We start from the raw sequence: 18244 nt of genomic DNA on the forward strand, positions 1-18244 counted from the left end.
GCCGTGAAGTCCTTTGATGGCCACACCCTCGTTTGTTGTCTTGTACGTGAGAACTACGTCGCCCAGGACGCAGTGGTGAGGCCGCCTCCACGACCGCCCTCTACTCCGCCCTCCTTGCGCACAGCCCCTTGGGTTGTGTAGTCCTAGATCCAAGCCTACTCACCAGCAAAAGGCCACGGAGGAACCACAAACCCCAGAAGTCCTCGCGCTCACTCTTCTCCCGCCCCTCTCGGTGTCGGAGTGCTGTTTTTGTTGTTGGTGAAAGGTGAGGAAACAGCTGATCCGTCTGTGGGGTAAGAAACTTGGCCTAATTTGGGGAATCTTATGGGGAGCCACCCCACTTTCCAGTATGTGAAAGGATGAGCTAAGGGGACTGCAGAAAGGACATGCAGGAGCGTTTGGGTTTTAACACTTTCCGTACTGGAGAAGCCACCCCCACTGTTTTGGGAGTTTTGGTCTCAAGGGACAGCTGATCAAAGCGGTGCCCCCTCACTGTTCTCACCTTCCTCTCTGTCCTTCTGTAAGATGCTTGATACGCGTAAGGGATTTTGGAGGTGGGAGGCTGAAATCTTTGCTCATTCTCCCCCATGTAAGAGTTGGCCCTCCCAAACCTTCCCTTTTCCCTTTACCACCTCCACAGCCCTCACCAATCCAAAGGCCCTTACTACGTTGACTCGCTGAGGGAAAACCTTCCAAGGTGTAGAATGTCAAGGAACTTTATAGCCCTACAGAGTGGGGTGATGGTACCCCACATGCAGACACCTCGATCTGGCAATACACATACACCTTAGGTGCCCAGAGCTCTTTCAGGCCTGTGGAATGTTTCCATCTGCTAGGGATGTTATTTGTGGCAAGTATTTGGGATTTCCCAGGCTTAGATTTTTGGGATAATTTATTCCCCCTTGGAAAGCCAGAGAATTGTATTTGGAGAAAACATATGGACTAGTTTTAACTAGGGATTTTTAAGAGATGAAAATCCAAAGAACTCTTTTCCTCAATTTAGTCTCTATTTTGGAAGTAAAAGTTCCTCCTTTTGTAGAGCTGGCCCACCTTTCCTCCTGTTAAAGTTCCTAGCCCCCTTACTTCAGCCCGGTGAGGGTTTGTGATGTCTGGGGGAGGGGTGCGCATGACTAGTGGCTATGGCTGATTCGAGGCAGTCAGCTGTGACTGATAGGGGGTGAAGATTTGTGGGCTAGAGAGGAGGGATAAGGAGGGCCATCTCTCAGCCCTGGGCTGAGGAGCTCTCTTGATTCTTATTATTATCTTTCCTCAACCCACCCCCATATTTTCCTATTACCTCTCCCCACCTAACTTGGGACACCTCTTCCTCTCTATTCATCCTATAGTGTGCCTTCAATGTACATTTTCTCCTCTTGGGGCTTCTTACTTCCTACCTTCCAGTCTGTCCTCTGCCCAGGGGTGGGGCTTTCCTGGCTCCAGGCCCCCACATTCCATCTCCCCACACCACCACGTTCCTGTTGAGTGTTTCACTCCACCCTTGTCCTGTAGCTGCCGCCTCCAGAATTCTTGACTTCCTGGAATAATGAAGTTGAGGACAGAACCTGTATTTCCTTATATTGTCCCTTTCCTTTTGTCTCTTAGATGAGAGTGGGAGGGTTTTTTTTGTTTGTTTGTTTTTGTTTTTAAACTCATGGATTTAGACAGCTCAGAGAAGGGGAGAGAATGTGAGCTCAGGAGCCTGAGGATTGGGCTACTGCCCTGCCCCAGCCATATTTTAGCCCTGTAGATGCAAGCATTACTTTCAGAGATTAGTTGCAGTTTTCGGGTGCCACAGTCATTCCTGTGTACAGTTGGGTCGACAAGCTCAGGAGGGAATAAAAAGACCTGCTCAGAATGAGGGGGCCCCACACCTCAGTTGGATTATTTTTTAATTCTCTCCCAAGTACATGGGTTTTTTTTTGCGGGGGGGAGTTGGTTTTTTATTTATTTACTTATTTACTTACTTATTAGAGAGAGGGGAAGGGAGGGAGAAAAAGAAGGAGAGAAACATTGATGTGGGAGAGAAACATGGATTGGTTGCCTTTTGTAGGCGCTCCAACCAGTGACAAACCCTCAACCTGAGTACAGGCCCCAACCAGGAATCAAACCTGTGACCCTTTGGTTTGTGGGATGATGCCCAACTAACTGAGTCACACCAGCCAAAGCCTCAGTTGGATTTTTTAATTTAAGAGACAGAAGATACGGGAAATGGGATGTAGACATGGAGGCTGAAGAATTTGGAATCCTCAAGGATGTTAAGAGGTGGAAAAGGAGGAACTGAGGAGGACAGAGACTGGAATACATTGCCCCATTGATTAGTTGGGCAATGAACAGGGAGCAGAAATTAGAGATCTTAACTCTAGGAAGAGTTTATGGCTTAGAGAGGATATAGTGTGAGACAGGACTGGTAGTGACATGGAAGGCCAGACTTATGTCCTGCAGACTAAGATTGACACCTTTAAAAGGGTCCTGTAACCCTCAGGGACTGGCTACTAAACATGACTTTCATCTCCAGGTATGGTGGCAGTGGTTGTGGGTAGAGGGAGGGGGAGCTGAGGAGGAAAAATGAAGTGGAGAGACTTTAGGATATTAACCCTTTGTTTCATAGGAGGGCACATACTTAAAGGGAAGAATGGAAGAATCGTCAGTAAGCCGGGCACCATCTCGGGGTGGAGTCAGCTTTCTGAATGTGGCCCGGACCTACATCCCCAACACCAAGGTGGAGTGTCATTATACCCTTCCCCCAGGCACCGTGCCCAGTGCCAGTGACTGGATTGGCATCTTCAAGGTATACCTGGAACCCCTTTGGGCTCAGATTTATGTGCCATGTGTTGGTTGGAATAAGGAGAATGGTGGGGTTCTTGTATTGTCAACGTCATGTTGATAAAGAAGGGGAAAAGATGTCACACATTGCAGAGGCCAACTATACAAGCAAGGCTTATCTTCTCTGCATCTTAGCCTTGCTCTCTTTTAACACATTAGTGTCCCGCCACTTTCCTGTCTCTCATTATCCTTGACACTAACACCATCCTATCTCTCCTCCCATTCAATTCCTCAGTCCTTTCTACCATCTACAGCTGGTAGTTCTATCACCATACCCCTCTCTCTTCTTGGACTTTCACAGGTGGAGGCTGCCTGTGTTCGGGATTACCACACATTTGTGTGGTCTTCGGTGCCTGAAAGTGCCGCTGATGGTTCCCCTGTCCATGCTAGTGTCCAGTTCCAAGGTACAAGGGGAGATAGAGAACCAGGAGGGAGAAGTCAAAGGAACAGAGGTTTGGAAAAAGAAAGCGCAGAAACGTAAAAGGCACAGAGAACAAGGAAAAATAAGTGCAAGTAAATAAAATAAGAAATATATCTAACAGGCTCAGCAGACATGGGGTTATCACAGAATCAAAGATTAAGAGGTGGAAGAAACTTTAGAGTGCAACTAATCCCACCTCCTTTCAAAAGAAGGAGGAACTAGGGGGTAAGGAAGAGGGAAAGGTGGTGTCATATTTTGAGAAGAAGGTGGTCATTAGATTCTGAGAGACCTGGGTTCAAATACCAGCTCTAATCCTTATAATCTGTTTGACACTGGGCAAATTACTAAACCTCTGTGTGTCTGTTACCTTAACATTAAAAGGGGATACGGATACCTGGTTTATAGGGACAGTAAAAGGATTTTAAATGATATAGGGAATGATATAGTTAGCACAGTGCCTCATATATGGTGGGCACACAATAAATAGTAACTATCATCATCATCATCATGATCATCATTATTACTGAAGAGGACAGGATTAAAAAAGAGAAGAAGGAAAAGAGCAGGCATAAAGGAGGGAGAAGAGTATCCCAAGGAACAGAAATAGTCTATGGAAGGTGGAGAGGAGAGAAAATGGAATATGGTGAGCAAGGGCCAGAGTCAAAGAGAGCGGATAGTAAAGTACCCTGAGGGGACCAGCTGAGCACTGGAGGGCCTGGGATCATACTGGGCTCCTGGGTCCATTCTTCTCCCCACAGCCAGCTACCTGCCCAAACCGGGAGCCCAGCTCTACCAGTTCCGATACGTGAATCGCCAGGGCCGGGTGTGTGGGCAGAGCCCCCCTTTTCAGTTCCGAGAGCCAAGGCCCATGGATGAACTGGTGACTCTCGAGGAGACTGATGGTGGCTCTGACATCCTGCTGGTTGTCCCCAAGGCAACTGTGCTGCAGGTGAGAACAGAGCTGCTCCTGGGCACAGGAGTGGGAGGAAAGCATTGCAAGGGGCCCCTTCCCACTGTACCCTCCCCTCAGCTGTAGCTTCAACTGGAGACCTCACTGGGACTTACACAAAGTCTTACCTTCAAGAAAGTCTCAGTCTAACCTAGAGAGAGACAAACATGTAGGGCAGGGAAGCAAGCCTCCACAAACCAACATTACTGAAGATTTCATAAGAACTTTTTGAGTGTTCCTTTTTCAAGTGTTACATCCTGCTCTAGACCCTAGAAGAAGATGCAAAGGGTAGAGGGAGGCCACTCCAGGGAAATAATTGACCTGAGGAGGATGAGACCCACTTCCAGGACAGGTGAGGAGTGAAGACAGATAGGTGTGGCCCTAAACTTGCACCATCAGATACTGGAGGCACTACCCACATGTGGCTCTTGAGCACCTGAAGTGTGACTGGTTCAAATTGAAATATACTGTGTGAGTAAACTACTTACCAGATTCTGAAGACCTACTATTAAAAAAAAAAAGTGTAAAAGATTTACATAATTTTTTATATTGATAACATTTTGAAATAATGTTTTGGATAGACTGAGTTAGATAAAATATTGTTGAAATTAATTTCACGTGTTTCTTATTAGTACTTTTGTTAAGTGTCTACTAGAAAATTTTAAATTATATTTGTGGCTTGTATTACTTTTCTATTGGACAAAATAGAGAAGAATTGAGGAGTAAAGGCAGATGTTAGCAAGGAAGACTTCCTGAAGAAAGATAAAGACTAAGGCTACATGGGGAGGAAGTACAGTCCCCAGACCAGAAGACAGGCCCGAGGAAGGTTTAGAAGAAGAGAATGCGTAGATTGTCTTTGATTTAGATAAACTCCAGCACTCTAGAACCCTCTAAACACATGGTATGAACACAAGAATAGAAAGAAGATGTTTATATCTTAACATTAGTCAGAAATGTGTAAGCTCCTACACCATGTTCTGTTTTTACATTCATCATTACAATTATCTTAGACCAACCCACACTAAGGGATCGCTTCACAGATGAGGACACAGAGATTCAGAGAAGTTTAGTCACTTGTTCAGAGTTATATAGCTCATAAAAATTGTATTAGAGATTTAAACCCAGTGTCTGACTCCAGAGCCAGTATGTTAAAATTAGGGGAGAAATCTCTTTTTGTCTATGTGATTGAGAAAGACTTCTACCAGACGAGGGAGTCCTGCAGTTGCCAAGCCAAGGAGGGGTCAGCCTGCCAGCAGGAAGACGTAAAAGAGGACTGGGCAGTTAAGTGTTCCAGGAGCTGGTGTCTGGTGGGTGGTAGGCTAGCTTCAGTAGCACACCAGCTCACTTCTTTGTATCCTGTTGCTGATGTAACTTCCCAACCCTGAAATGCATCTGCAGAGTGTTGGCAATGGACCTTGGAATGGGTGCTTCACAATGACACCCCCTTCTTATTCTGCCCCCTGTAGAATCAGCTGGATGAGAGCCAGCAAGAGAGGAATGACCTGATGCAGCTGAAACTGCAGCTGGAGGGGCAGGTCACAGAGCTGAGGAGCCGAGTACAGGAGCTCGAAACAGCTCTGGCAACTGCCAGGCAAGAACACGCAGAGCTGACAGAGCAATACAAGGTGGGATTTGGGCTGGGGGCGGGACGGGGCCTGGCCGCTCACCCAAAATCTGAACCCAGTGAAGGGGGGAAGGGGAGATGTTAGTGGGTGTTTAAGATGGTTCTGACATCAAAGAAGTAGGTTTAAGGTTTAACAAGCAGGATTAAACTTAATATGATAAACATGTCTCAGATTTGTATGCTGAGCTAGGGTGGAGATGGCTGTATTCACTGTTAAGGGAATTTTCTCTTAGTTTCTTTTTCAAGGAAGGTTACTAGGCATGGGGGTGGGAACAAACTCTGGTATGCTCCTCCGAAGCCTTTGCTCCAGTCTTTGAGATGAGTCTCAGCTTCTTCTGGGGAAACTTAATTGCAGGGGCTTTCCCGGTCCCATGGGGAACTCACAGAAGAGAGGGATATCTTGAGCCGGCAACAGGGAGACCACGTGGCACACATCTTGGAACTGGAAGATGACATCCAGATCATCAGTGAGAAAGTGCTGACAAAGGAGGTTGAGCTGGACAGGTGAGGGGACCTCCTCTACCACATTACTTCCCGTCATTTCCGGTGACCCTGGAACTCCAGCCTCCTGTTTCAGGCAGGCAAGCCTGCTCTCTATCTCAGGTGGTTTCTCTTTCCTTTCTCAACCTCATTTAGGGTGTTTCAATTACTGAGGATATTGTTTTCTTCCCTCACTCTCATTCCTTACTCTGTATTTCTCACCTTCAGAAGTAATTGCAGTTACACGTTTAATGTGGAGCAAATGCTAAGCAGGAGCTAGGAGAAGAGGACTTGAAAAAAGAGAATGGATAGAATAGTCAACACAAGATAAGAGAGGATGGATTTCAGATTTTACCACAGCAAGGAATAAGATTAGACTTTGTTTTAACTATTAGGAAATGTTAGAACTGGTGATCCATGAATGTTGTGAAAACTCTCCCCTGAAAAAAGAATAAACCATTGATTTTTAACATTGGGAGAAATGTATGTAGGGTATGTAAGAAGGTACGCAAGGGAAGATCACCACCTCAGAAGGCAGCCTGTCATTGCACTATCAGACAGCTGTCATTTTTATATCTCTTGTGTTGATCCAAGCTACCATCCTATAACTTCCACCTTTTGGCCCTGATTTGGACCCCTGGAGTTCTGGGTACTTGGGGCTTAGAACCTGGCTTTGGAATTTGCACATCCCAGAGAGAAGTGGAGGTCTGGGCCTCGAGGAACACTGGTAGAAGAGCACAATACGGAGTTCAAGCCTTTCATGCATTCTCTGGTGACCAGTCAGTTATCCGACATTCCGTCCCCCCATTTACAGGGTTAGAGACACAGTAAAGGCCCTAACTCGGGAACAAGAGAAGCTTCTTGGGCAACTAAAGGAAGTGCAAGCAGACAAGGAGCAAAGCGAGGTAAGGGCTCAGGGTTCGTTTATTTTCTCAATTGTTCATCCAGTGTTTATTGAGTCCCTTCTGAGTGCTGGGCACAAAAGGGGATAAAAATATGAAGAAACATTGTATATACTCTCCTAGGGAACATTAAGTCATACATATAAATCAGGATTAGTCAAAGGGGATATAACAGGTATCAACAGAGAAGTGTAATAACATTACGATATTCCACAGAGGTGAATGGGAGCGCATCTTGTTAGGGACATTAGACAGGACTTTTAAAAGTGGGGCATAAACTAGCTTAGTATTTCTAAACTTCTTTAGCAGCAGAACCCTTTCTGCGCTATCCTCCAGCAAAGTTTTACATCTTAAGTGGATCCTCACTGAATAAATAAAAGCAATATTTTATTATAAATTTATTTTTATAAGTTCAAATGTAGAGCATTTACATATAAGGTAATGAAAGCAATTAGGTAATTTTGGTGGCTACCGCACTTTGAAATTGGAGGTTATGGATGACTGTTCTGTCAGCCTCGTTAGAACGACTAATGTAGTTCTGTATTTTGTTTTAGTTGTACAATATTGAGAACACCTTGAGTCATACACAAGTAGGTGCAAATTGATAACAGTTTTGATCTCCAGTGTGTTAACCCTGTGAGTTTGTGCATTTTGCACATAATTTTTACATATTTGAAGTTTATATCAGTATTTGCAGAATCTCTAAATAGCTTCCTCAGAATCCTAGCTTCTGTGGGAAATTGTTTGAAAACTTGCTCAGCAGTGAAGAATAGGTAGAATTTGAGTAGACAGAAGTAAAGGGAGACCATTCTAGGAACAGATGAAAACATAAGCAAAGGCTTAGAGTCCAGAACACTTAGGGCAGCTGAATGTGTGGGTCAAGAGTTTGAGATAAGCCCTGGTCAGATTGTAGACAGTCTTGAGTTTAACCTTTATTCTGTAAGCAGTGAGAGGCACTGATGATTTTCAAGTAGGGGATGTGTACTCAAAGAAGATTAATCTGATTGCCTTGTGGGGGAATGAGCTAATTGTAAGGTTTTTTCAGTAGTCCAGGCAAGAAATGACCAGAGCCTGAGCTAACCTGATTGTGGCAATAGTAGAAAAGAGAAAATAGCTGTGAACAAAATAGAGGATGGAGAAACAATAGGCTTTTCTGTAGGGTGCTAGGGAGAAAACAGAGTCAAACATGGCATCAAGGTATCCAGCTTGAATGACTTGGGAATTAGTTTGAACCATGGACAGAAAAAAAAAGTGGAAAGACCTAGAGTAGAATGGGAAGTAGAATATACTGAGTTTTCAGGGCCTGGAAGACACCTAGACTGAGTTTTGACTTAAAAGAAAAAGTGGAGCCCTGCCCAGTGTGGCTCAGGGGATTGACCACCAGGTCTGAGAACCAAAGGGTTGCCAGTTCAATTCCCAGTCAGGGCAACATGCCTGGGTTGCAAGCCAGGTCCCCAGTAGGGGATATGCAAGAAGCAATCATACACTGATGTTTCTCTCCCTCTCTCCCTCCCTTTCCCTCTGTCTTAAATAAAGTATTTAAAAAAGAAAAAGTGGGGAAGCAGAAATGGGACATGGGATTATCTGGATTTATGTAAGACCCAGGTTGTGACCCTGGATATCTCACTTTGGGAGCTGGAGACTGGATGTTCAGGATTGAGTTGCTTTGAGCTGAGAGTCCCAAGAATGGCTGGCAAGAGCTGAATGCTTGAGTTTGTGTTAAATCTGAGAAGTGGAACCTTGACCTCTCTTATCACAATGGTTCACCTCTCCAGCCACCCCAAATACACATACCACTTTCCTTACCTACTCTCCACCTCTGTCAGGCTGAACTTCAAATGGCACAACAGGAGAATCGTCGCTTGAATTTGGAGCTGCAGGAGGCCAAGGGCCGGCAGGAGGAGCAGGGTGCTCAGACCCAGCGTCTGAAAGACAAGGTGGCTCAGATGAAGGACACCCTAGGCCAGGCTCAGCAGCGGCTGGTGAGTGAAGCCCTTAGGCAACAAGAAGTAGAGAAAGTTCCAAGGACTAATTGTAGAAAAGTCTGAGGAAAGACATGACTAAAGACTGAACAACCCAATCCTGAGTCCTAAGGCAGTGTGGGGAGGAGGGAGTCTGGTTACTACCTTCTCGGTTCATAGTGACTCACTGGGAGCCCTAATCTCCATCTCTTCCTTTCTTCTGAGGCTGAGCTGGAGCCCCTGAAGGAACAGCTTCGAGGGGCCCAGGAGCTTGCAGCCTCAAGCCAGCAAAAAGCTGCCCTTCTTGGGGAGGAGTTGGCCAGCGCAGCTGGAGCCAGGGACCGCACCATAGCCGAGCTACACCGCAGCCGCCTGGAAGTGGCTGGAGTCAATGGCAGGCTGGCTGAGCTCAGTCTGCACTTGAAGGAGGAAAAAAGCCAGTGGAGCAAGGAGCGGGCAGGGATGCAGCAGAGTATTGAGGTAGAGGGTTGGGGGGACCTGGCAGGCACACGGCCACTGCCCCCCTCCTCCGTGTGGTCAGATCTCCTAGGAGGAGAGAAAGGGAGGAATGGAAACCTCAGAACTTAGGGGTAGGGAGGGGCTGTAAGGGAGGAACACTTCATGTCCAGGCAGACCCATCCCTAAATAGAGTGTTCCCAACCCTGATCTCCATAGCAGCTTCCTTGGTTACCATCTTGATTCAGAAACATTTACCGTCCTAGGCACCATTACTGCCCATTACTGACCACTAGCAAGATGCCTTGCCTTCAGGCCCCTTCCTTCATTCACAGGTTAGGGGGAATGAGGAAGGCAAGAAGGGGAAATTGCTCCCAAAAGATTGAGTTAAATAAAGTATCACAGTGAGGGATGGTGACATTGCCAATGGCGTCCCTTTTCCCTCACCCTCCCATTTTCCCTTCTGGCCAACTCCCAGACAGAGAAGGACAAGATCCTGAAGCTGAGTGCAGAGATACTTCGGCTAGAAAAGGCAGTTCAGGAGGAGAGGACCCAGAATCAAGTGCTCAAGACTGAACTGGCGCAGGAAAAGGATTCTAGCCTGGTAAGGCACCCAGCGACCCGTGAGCCCTGGTCCTATAGCCTCGTAAGGCCAGTGCCCTTCCCTCTCTCTGAAGTGTGAGCTCAGAAGTGTATGATGCTCACTTACATGTTGGTGGCATTCTCACTTGCACACCTCCCAGGACTCATTGATTTGAAATATACAGTGTCCTTTTCTGCTCTCAGGGCACACATTCTGGGCCTAGTAGTGATGACTTAAAATAATTATAGAGTGCCCCTGCTATGCCCCAGAAGCCTAGCCCAGGTCATCCAGGTACACACTCAAGAAGCAGAGACTGAATTTCCTGTGGCAAGAAAAGGGGCTCATGGAAAAGTGTTGGGGCAAGGGAAGAAGGAAGGCACAGAGAGACATGATTCTAGATTGTTGGGGTGAGGTCCCAGCGTCCAGGTTTTTTGAGGTACATTCTAGGCTCCGAATTCTATTTGGCCCTTTTTCCTCAGGTGCAGTTGTCAGAGAGTAAGCGAGAGCTGACAGAGCTGCGGTCAGCCTTGCGTGTGCTCCAGAAGGAAAAGGAGCAACTGCAGGAAGAGAAGCAGGTAAGAGCCTGTAACTCGGGGCCCCTATGGTCACCAGAACTGAGGGCTAGAAACGTTGTGGCTTCTTGTCATCTCTTGGATTAGAAACTGGTATCTCTATGAGGGCCCAGAGGCTAAAACTGGGACTATGATCAGCTGATTTGGCAGGATGGGATGATTGCTGGCGGAAGGGAGGAATGTAGGGGATGAAGGAGGGCCCTTGGGAGGGGGAGGTGAGGATCTATCTCAGGCTGCTCCACCTTTGGTGAAGTGTCGAATTCTCAGGAGCTCGGAGTTCATCTTGAATATGAGAAGGTTCTATAGGTCAGCCAGGTCGGCATCTTCCCAGCCACTTGCACGTCTTTCCTCCCCAACACCAGGAACTGCTAGAGTACATGAGAAAGCTGGAGGCCCGCCTTGAGAAAGTGGCAGATGAGAAGTGGAATGAGGACGCTGCCACGGAGGATGAGGAGGCAGCTGCAGGGCTGAGTCTGTACACCCCCAATCTTGTGACACCTCTTTCCCGCCCTGCCTTTTCCTTTTGGGAAAAGCTCCATGTGACCCCTCTGGGAGCTGCCTCTGCCTTCTGTGTTTTGCCTTTTTACTTCCCAGACTCTGGCCTCTGTCTAATTTAACTGTATCCTTTATCCAAAGGAGTCAGAGCCAGATCCATCCCTCTAACAACATATTCTTTTTTCTTTGCCTACTCGCTCCTACAGGCTGCCCAGCAGCTCTGACAGACTCAGAGGATGAGTCTCCAGAAGACATGAGGCTCCCACCCTATGGCCTGTGTGAGCATGGAGACCCAGGCTCCTCTCCTGCCGGGCCACGAGAGGCTTCTCCCCTAGTCGTCATCAGCCAACCAGCTCCCATTGCTCCCCACCTCTCAGGGCCAGCTGAGGACAGTAGCTCTGACTCGGTGAGCACTGAGGAAAGACCGAGCAGGGGCAGGGAGGAAGGGGTAGGGCCAAGCTCAAGTGGTCCAGTCTCCAGAGCAGAAAGACTTAGACATATGAGGCTCTCATTTTTCCTTGGGAGAGAGGAGGCAGGCCCAACCTCTCTTCAGAGCCACCCAATGGACACTTCCCCAAAACCCAGTCTGATCCAACAGCCTCACTACTGCTCACCCTTATTCCCCATACTCTCTTCCTTTCCACCAATTCCCTTCAAAACACTGTTCCTGCCCCTACTCTTACTATAGCCCTCTGTTCCCCATTCCACCTGGACTGCCCTTCCTTTTCCTGTCCCAACATGCTACTCCCCCATCTCTGAATACTACCCCAAAACCCACCTATCTCTTCGGTGCCCAGGAGGCTGAAGATGAGAAGTCAGTCCTGATGGCAGCTGTGCAGAGTGGGGGTGAAGAGGCCAACCTGCTGCTTCCTGAACTGGGCAATGCCTTCTATGACATGGCCAGGTGAGCACAAAAAGGGGAGGACAGGAGGGAGGTGGGAAGATGCCAGCAGAAAAGGTATCCAGGCGAACAGTGTCTCTGCCCTTCCTGCAACCTATCTCTTCTTGGCCCTAGCCAAGAAAAGGAGACATAGGTCTCCTTTTGTGATTGACGCAAAATTACCCACCACCCTAAATCCCAGGTGCCTTTAGGTTATCCCCTCCCTCGGCTTATCAACACACGTGCACTCAGAAACCCTGCCTTTAACTGGCTTCTGTGTTGTTCTAGCACCATCTTCCGTGGAGCCCAAATTGTCTTGCACCCCCTCTCTCCTGCCCCTACCCCTTCCCCAGCTACCAGGTAGGTACCTAGCTCATTGGGGGAGGAAGGGAAGTAGGCGACCAAGCCCCCAGGGACAAAAACGGAGAGGAGACTGGGATCCAGCATCCATCTGGCCACCCTGAGATGCTGTCTTTCCTGACTTCCTTGGGGGACCCTTAGAGTGGGGAAGCCCCAGGGGTGGGAGGTTCAGGTATCAGATTGCCCTCTGTGCCTTCCTTTTCTTCTGCAGGTCAAGAGGGGAAGGCAGAGGGAAGAGAGATTTTATCACCTAGTCCCCAGCTTTGCCTGGATGTGAGATGGGCTCAGGGCAGGGTGGGGGTGATACTGTCATCTTTCTTGGCTGGAGCAGGAAGATGAAGGACGATGTCAGACTCATTTTCAGCCTCATTAGGCAGCAGACAGAGATGGAGGGAGGAGAGCAGGAGGTTGGGGGATGGGCTCTGCACTATAGGGACCAGGAGGGACTAAAGAAGGAGGCCACAGGGATCTGGGAAACTAAGGCCTCCAGCATTGTAGGGAGAAAGATGCTGAGGAAGAAGCTAAGAGACAGAACTTCCAGGATGCTATATTAGGGACAGAGGAATCCAGGGACTTGGGTGCATGGTTCCCTCTACCTGAGGTCTGCAAGTGAAGAAGGCAACAGAGCACAATGACTCCCTCCTTTCCCTTCTGTTTCTCTTTAGTGGCTTTGCAGTGGGTCCCTTGTCAGAGCCCAGCACTGGAGGCCCTGCAACCCCACCATGGAAGGAGTGCCCTATTTGTAAGGAGCGCTTCCCAGCTGAGAGTGATAAGGATGCCCTGGAGGACCACATGGATGGACACTTCTTCTTCAGCACCCAGGACCCCTTCACCTTTGAGTGATCTCACCTCTCCCTAGTACAAGCACAAACACACACTTAACACACGTACACACTCATGCATAGTCACACATTTAGGTCCCATGCCTCTTTTCCAACACAATGGGCTCCATGATGTTCTGTTCCCTACGAACCGCTCCTGTGTGCCATTTTTATCCCAAGCCCTCCAACCTCGTCCTCTCCTTCCCAGCTCTTTTGTCCAGGCAGGGGTCCTTCATGGAAGCAGTGGCTGAATTTACCCCTTGACAGCGGTTTTGGAGGAACCGGGATGGAGGAGGCCTTCCCCAAGGGGAATAGAGTCAGCCCCTCCCAGCCCTGGCTGCTTCTGTCTGTCACACCAGCCACCACCATTGCATGCGTGCGCGCAGTCTAATACCCCAACGCCAATTCCCTCTCTTATTTGGGGTCTGCATTTTTTCCCCTGAGTTTCTTCTGGGGTCTGCATTGAGGCAGCAGCATGGACATTTTGACTTCCTCAGGCCCCAGTTCTGCATTTCATTGCTTTCTCTTACTGCCCTCCCATTGCCTTCTGCATCGCAACCCAGGCTTTTTCCATAACATTAGATAATAAGTTTGGAGGTTTCTTTTGTATTTTTGAGGTGTTCTGTATTCTCTCTCCTGCCCCTCACTGCCATCACCCTTCAGTGTCCTCACATGGAAAGAAATAATGCATTGTGCCTTCTGTGAGGGATAGGGGAACAAATGGTCCCAGGTTCCCCATTTCCAAGCCTTTCTACCCTTTCCAGGTTTCCCTATAGCAATAAGAGCTTTCCCCCAATATCCCTTCCCCACCTGTAGTTTGGACAAATATATTTATATGGTATGTATGACTCTTCTAATAAAATGTTCTTATTATGAGGTGTGACTAGAGCAAAAAACATCCAGACACCGAGCTCTTAGACCTTGATGGAGGGGCAAGGGAGGGAGGGGGCTCCAGGTGGCATTATCCCATTATGCCTCCTGCTGTGCTGGCCACCAAGTGGGAAGAGGGGAAGGGAGGAGTCTTTGTCTCGCGTGGAGGCCTGGCTTGGGGAATACTGCGGTGGGGGAGGGAGCAAACTGGGTCAACGTCTTGGGGTTTAGTCTCAGGGTGGGACTCAAGGTAGAGGGTCAAAGTGCATGCCTTAGAAGGCAGGGGAGGTTTCCACCACTCAGATCTTCACCCTCTATAGCAGCCATCACTGTGCCTTGGGCCAAAGGACAGGCATTACTCCTGTCAAAAGTACGCACCTTTGCATATCCACTTTATAAAAAATGCCCTAAACCCCATACTTCTAAAGACTATTTGACATTCTTCCCATCTCTGCCTCCCTTTCTCCTGTTGCCATCCTCACAAACCATGCACACACTCTGACTCCTCAGTCACGAAAACACATTCATCCACTCTAACCAGCTTCACAGGCTAGACAGACACAGCATCATAAAGCATTTATTAAGGACCTGCATGCTCACCAAGGCTCTCAGGAGTGCCCAGTACACATGACTACAGCCCCCTTGTTCACCATCCCAGTAGCGCCGCTATCACCCACCCTTTTTTCCCTTCAGGGGCCCTGGGTGGGCCACTGCCACCCCACCATTCCCTCTATCCACCTGAAACCCTCCCATCGACCCCCTTCCAGCCCCACCTGGATGACATCTTACAGCCTGCCTTCTTTCCTCACATCGCTGTCTCCTAGCAACCTCATCTCGTTCCCTGAATCCCTTCCAAGGAAATTAGAGATAATGGATCTCTCCTCTCTCCATCTCAACTCCTCTTTATCGATCCTCCTTTAATGAAAGTTAATTATAACAATGATTTAATTAATAGAATCCCTCTCTTCCTTTATTGCTTCCCGTATTAAGACTATTAATAAATACGAGCTGGGCTGACAGAAGCATCCATCACCTGCCCGGGATTCCCCCATCCCTCCTTTTCCCCTCCCCTGTACCCCCTCCCACTCGTGGCCTATAAACTTACTGGGGTAGTGGGGGTTAATCAGAGAGGAATTATGAGCCAACATCCCCAGCAGGAGGTGCATTTAATGAAATCACTTGTGATTTATGTCTGGGGGAGGTTAGGGAGGGAAGAATCTGGAACCCAGATATCCTGGCTTCCAGAAAGCTGGCCCCCTAGGGCAAAAGAGGAGGAAGAAAGACAGAAACAAACCCAGGGCCCCTTCTCCCACCCCACAGCCCCTGCCAAGGCACACACACCCACAGGAGCCGCATGGGTAGCTGCACAAGGCCATTGACACAGAGGCTGCCAAACTAAAAGTGCTGAGGAAGACCGCAGCCTAGATTTCATTCTTTCCCACCTCCAAAACTCGACATGGGCTATTCTCACCCCCTTTCCTTCTCCCCAGCCCAGTTCTGCCTCACCTACCTAAACCTTCTCCATGCTTCTCTCCTCCATGAAGCCCTGTCCCAGTTCCTCATCAGACCCCTCCACCCAGATATTTAAAGCCCCAGCTGCTCCTTTCTCTGTCTTTTCCATGTCTCCTGATGTGCAATCTGCACCTTCAGGCTGGGAGTTTCGCAGAAGTTTAGAGCCATGTCTCTTGCCTACCCCGGAATCCAGACTGGCCACTGACACACAGAGCTCAGGGAAGGGTAATTGACTGCATTGGGCAGGGAGGGAAGATACCTGGGTTCCAATTTGAGTTCTTTTTCCTACTTGCTGTGTGGTATTCAGCAACTCAGTCTTTCTACTCATTTCCCTTCTGTAATTAATCATCTTTCCCGCTTCCCAACATCCATGCAGAAGTTGATGGACCTGAATGGGCTTGAGAGCCTGTTGTGAGAGGAAAAGTCAGACCACAAAGCAGCAAAAAGGAACATGGGTGTCAATATTTGGTAGGAGATGAGTGAATCCAAACATCATTCCCTTGTTACAGAACCTCAATGGCTGCCTGTTACCTATAGGAATATGAAGAACAGACTGTTGAGTGTGCCAGTCAGGGTCTGCATTAGCTGGTCCCACTTTCCGTTTCCCATCCTATCCTAAGGAACCCTGGACTCCAGTTTTACAGAACCATTCCACAGAAATAGGTGCTGCTTTGGCATGCCTCTGAACATGTTCTTTTCCCTCAGCTCGAAGTGCACCTCCTCCATGAAGTCCTACTTGACTTCCTTCAGTTATCCTCTAAGATACCACAGAAAGCACTTTGTAAAAACATACTACATCATGTTTACAAGTTGCAAAGTTTCCCATGGGTCACAATATGGGAGCTGAACAATAAAGAATAAGTAGTTGTAAGCCAAGCATGTGCAGACAAAAGGAACAAAATGAGCAAAAGCATAACTTGCTCAGAAATCTAAACACTCAAGCAGGGCTGCAGAGTAAGCATCATACACAGTGTGTGAAGTGAGACTGGAAAGACAGACTAACAGACGTTTACTCATACATTCACTCAACAAGTATTCATTGAGTATTCACTATGTGCCAGGTATAGTTCTAGGCACTGGGAAACAGGAATGCTTGCCTGCATGGAGCTTATACTCTATTGGCAGATCATGAAATTCCAGAGAAATCAGTTTGGAACCCACTGTAATAACCCCAGGAAAAAAAATGATGAGCACTGAAGTTAAGCTGTGTCAAAAGGAAAAAGAGGCAGAATTGTTTAGGATGCAGAATTAATGGGACTTGGTGATAATTAGATATGGGAAGTGAACAAAAGGAGCTGAGTTGATCCCCGTTTTCTGGTTTCAATGACCAGATAACCAGTGATACCATTCATCAAATAAATAATACAAATGGAAGAATACATTGAACTAAAATATGACTCTAGAACTTTGTCCTGTTGAATTCTCAATGTGTTTGAGATCTTCCAAAGGAGAGAGAGATCCAGTAGGCAGTTGGATAGGTATTTTAAGTCCATGGCACAAGAGAGTTTGGAATAGAAATAGAGACTTAAGATACTTGAAAGTAAAGGTGATGAGAGTGAAGAAAGATTACCTAGGTCTCCCCCATGTAGAGTAAGAGTGTAAGAGGGCCAAGGGCAGCACTTAGGAGGCCATCAACATGGAAGGGAAGCATGGAGAATGCAGAGTAATGGAAAAGACAGAAGGATCAGCCAGAGAGTTAGGAAGGAATTCAGGAGAGGTGAGTCAAGGAGTGGTATTAGCAGCAGCACATGTGGCAAGAGGCCAGGGAAATGACTCCTGAAAATCATTGGATTAGCAGCCAGGAGGCACCCGGTGGCTCAGCAAGAAGCATAAAGGAAAGCATTGGAGGCGAAAGTTATCGTGCAGCTAGACTTCCCAGAGCCTGAAATAGAAACACAATTCTGACCTGTGGAATTAGGAGTATGTCTCCAGACTCACACTAAAACAAGGACTTCTAATTTAAGGTGTAAGAAAAACCAAGGGTGGCCCTGGCCAGGTATCTGAGTTAGGCAGTTGGTGAGAGCATTGTAGTTTGATCCCCGGTCAGGGCACATACAAGAATCAACCAATAAATGCATCAAAAAATGGAACAACAAATCTCTCTCTCACTCTCTCTCTCTCTCCACCTTCTCTAAAGTCAATAATTTTTTTAAAGGTGTAGAACAAAAAAAATCATGAAAAAAGAAAAGAAAAATCAAGGACAGAAGCCAAGATGTTTGGGTCCAACATCAGAGATCCTGCTGTCTCTGATTAGCCAGGTATGAAGCACACTATAAGCCTTCACTGTCCACTATAGTAGCCACTAGCTACAGGCAATTATGAAACATTTGAAATGTGGCTAGAATAAATTAAGATGTTGTACATGCAAACTGCATAATATGTTTCAAAGACTTAGTACAAAAAAAGGAATTTATAATAACTTTGTATTGATTACACGTTAAAATTATAATATTTTGGATATATTGGATAAAATTAAATATATTATGAAAATTAGCTTCACCTGGTTCTTTTTACTTTTTTTTAAAAAACATATGG

General features: G+C 47.3%; 1 protein-coding gene across 4 annotated transcripts; it reads left to right on the forward strand.

The window, feature by feature from the left end:
• Window positions 1-218: 218 nt before the first annotated feature.
• CALCOCO1 (calcium binding and coiled-coil domain 1) lies at window positions 219-14189 on the forward strand. 4 transcript variants are annotated; one of them, XM_054591007.1, is made up of 16 exons: window positions 219-293; window positions 2609-2788; window positions 3125-3227; window positions 4003-4193; window positions 5660-5818; window positions 6173-6321; window positions 7112-7202; window positions 9026-9181; window positions 9386-9640; window positions 10095-10220; window positions 10679-10774; window positions 11134-11242; window positions 11473-11672; window positions 12064-12170; window positions 12718-12779; window positions 13172-13302. In XM_054591007.1, the coding sequence occupies exons 2-15, from the start codon at window positions 2633-2635 to the stop codon at window positions 12758-12760; spliced, it is 1941 nt and encodes a 646-aa protein (XP_054446982.1). In that variant the 5' UTR covers window positions 219-293; window positions 2609-2632; the 3' UTR covers window positions 12761-12779; window positions 13172-13302. The 4 variants fall into 4 exon arrangements, with proteins under 4 accessions (XP_054446982.1, XP_054446980.1, XP_054446983.1 ...); XM_054591005.1 differs by lacking the exon at window positions 12718-12779 and having other exon boundaries at window positions 13172-14189; XM_054591006.1 differs by lacking the exon at window positions 12718-12779 and having other exon boundaries at window positions 248-265; window positions 13172-14189.
• The last annotated feature ends 4055 nt before the right edge of the window (window positions 14190-18244 follow it).

This window comes from Pteronotus mesoamericanus, unplaced genomic scaffold, assembly GCF_021234165.1.
Source record: "Pteronotus mesoamericanus isolate MK-2021 breed Mesoamerican mustached bat unplaced genomic scaffold, CSHL_Meso_final scaffold_21, whole genome shotgun sequence".
In the NCBI taxonomy this organism is placed as follows: Eukaryota; Metazoa; Chordata; class Mammalia; order Chiroptera; family Mormoopidae; genus Pteronotus; species Pteronotus mesoamericanus.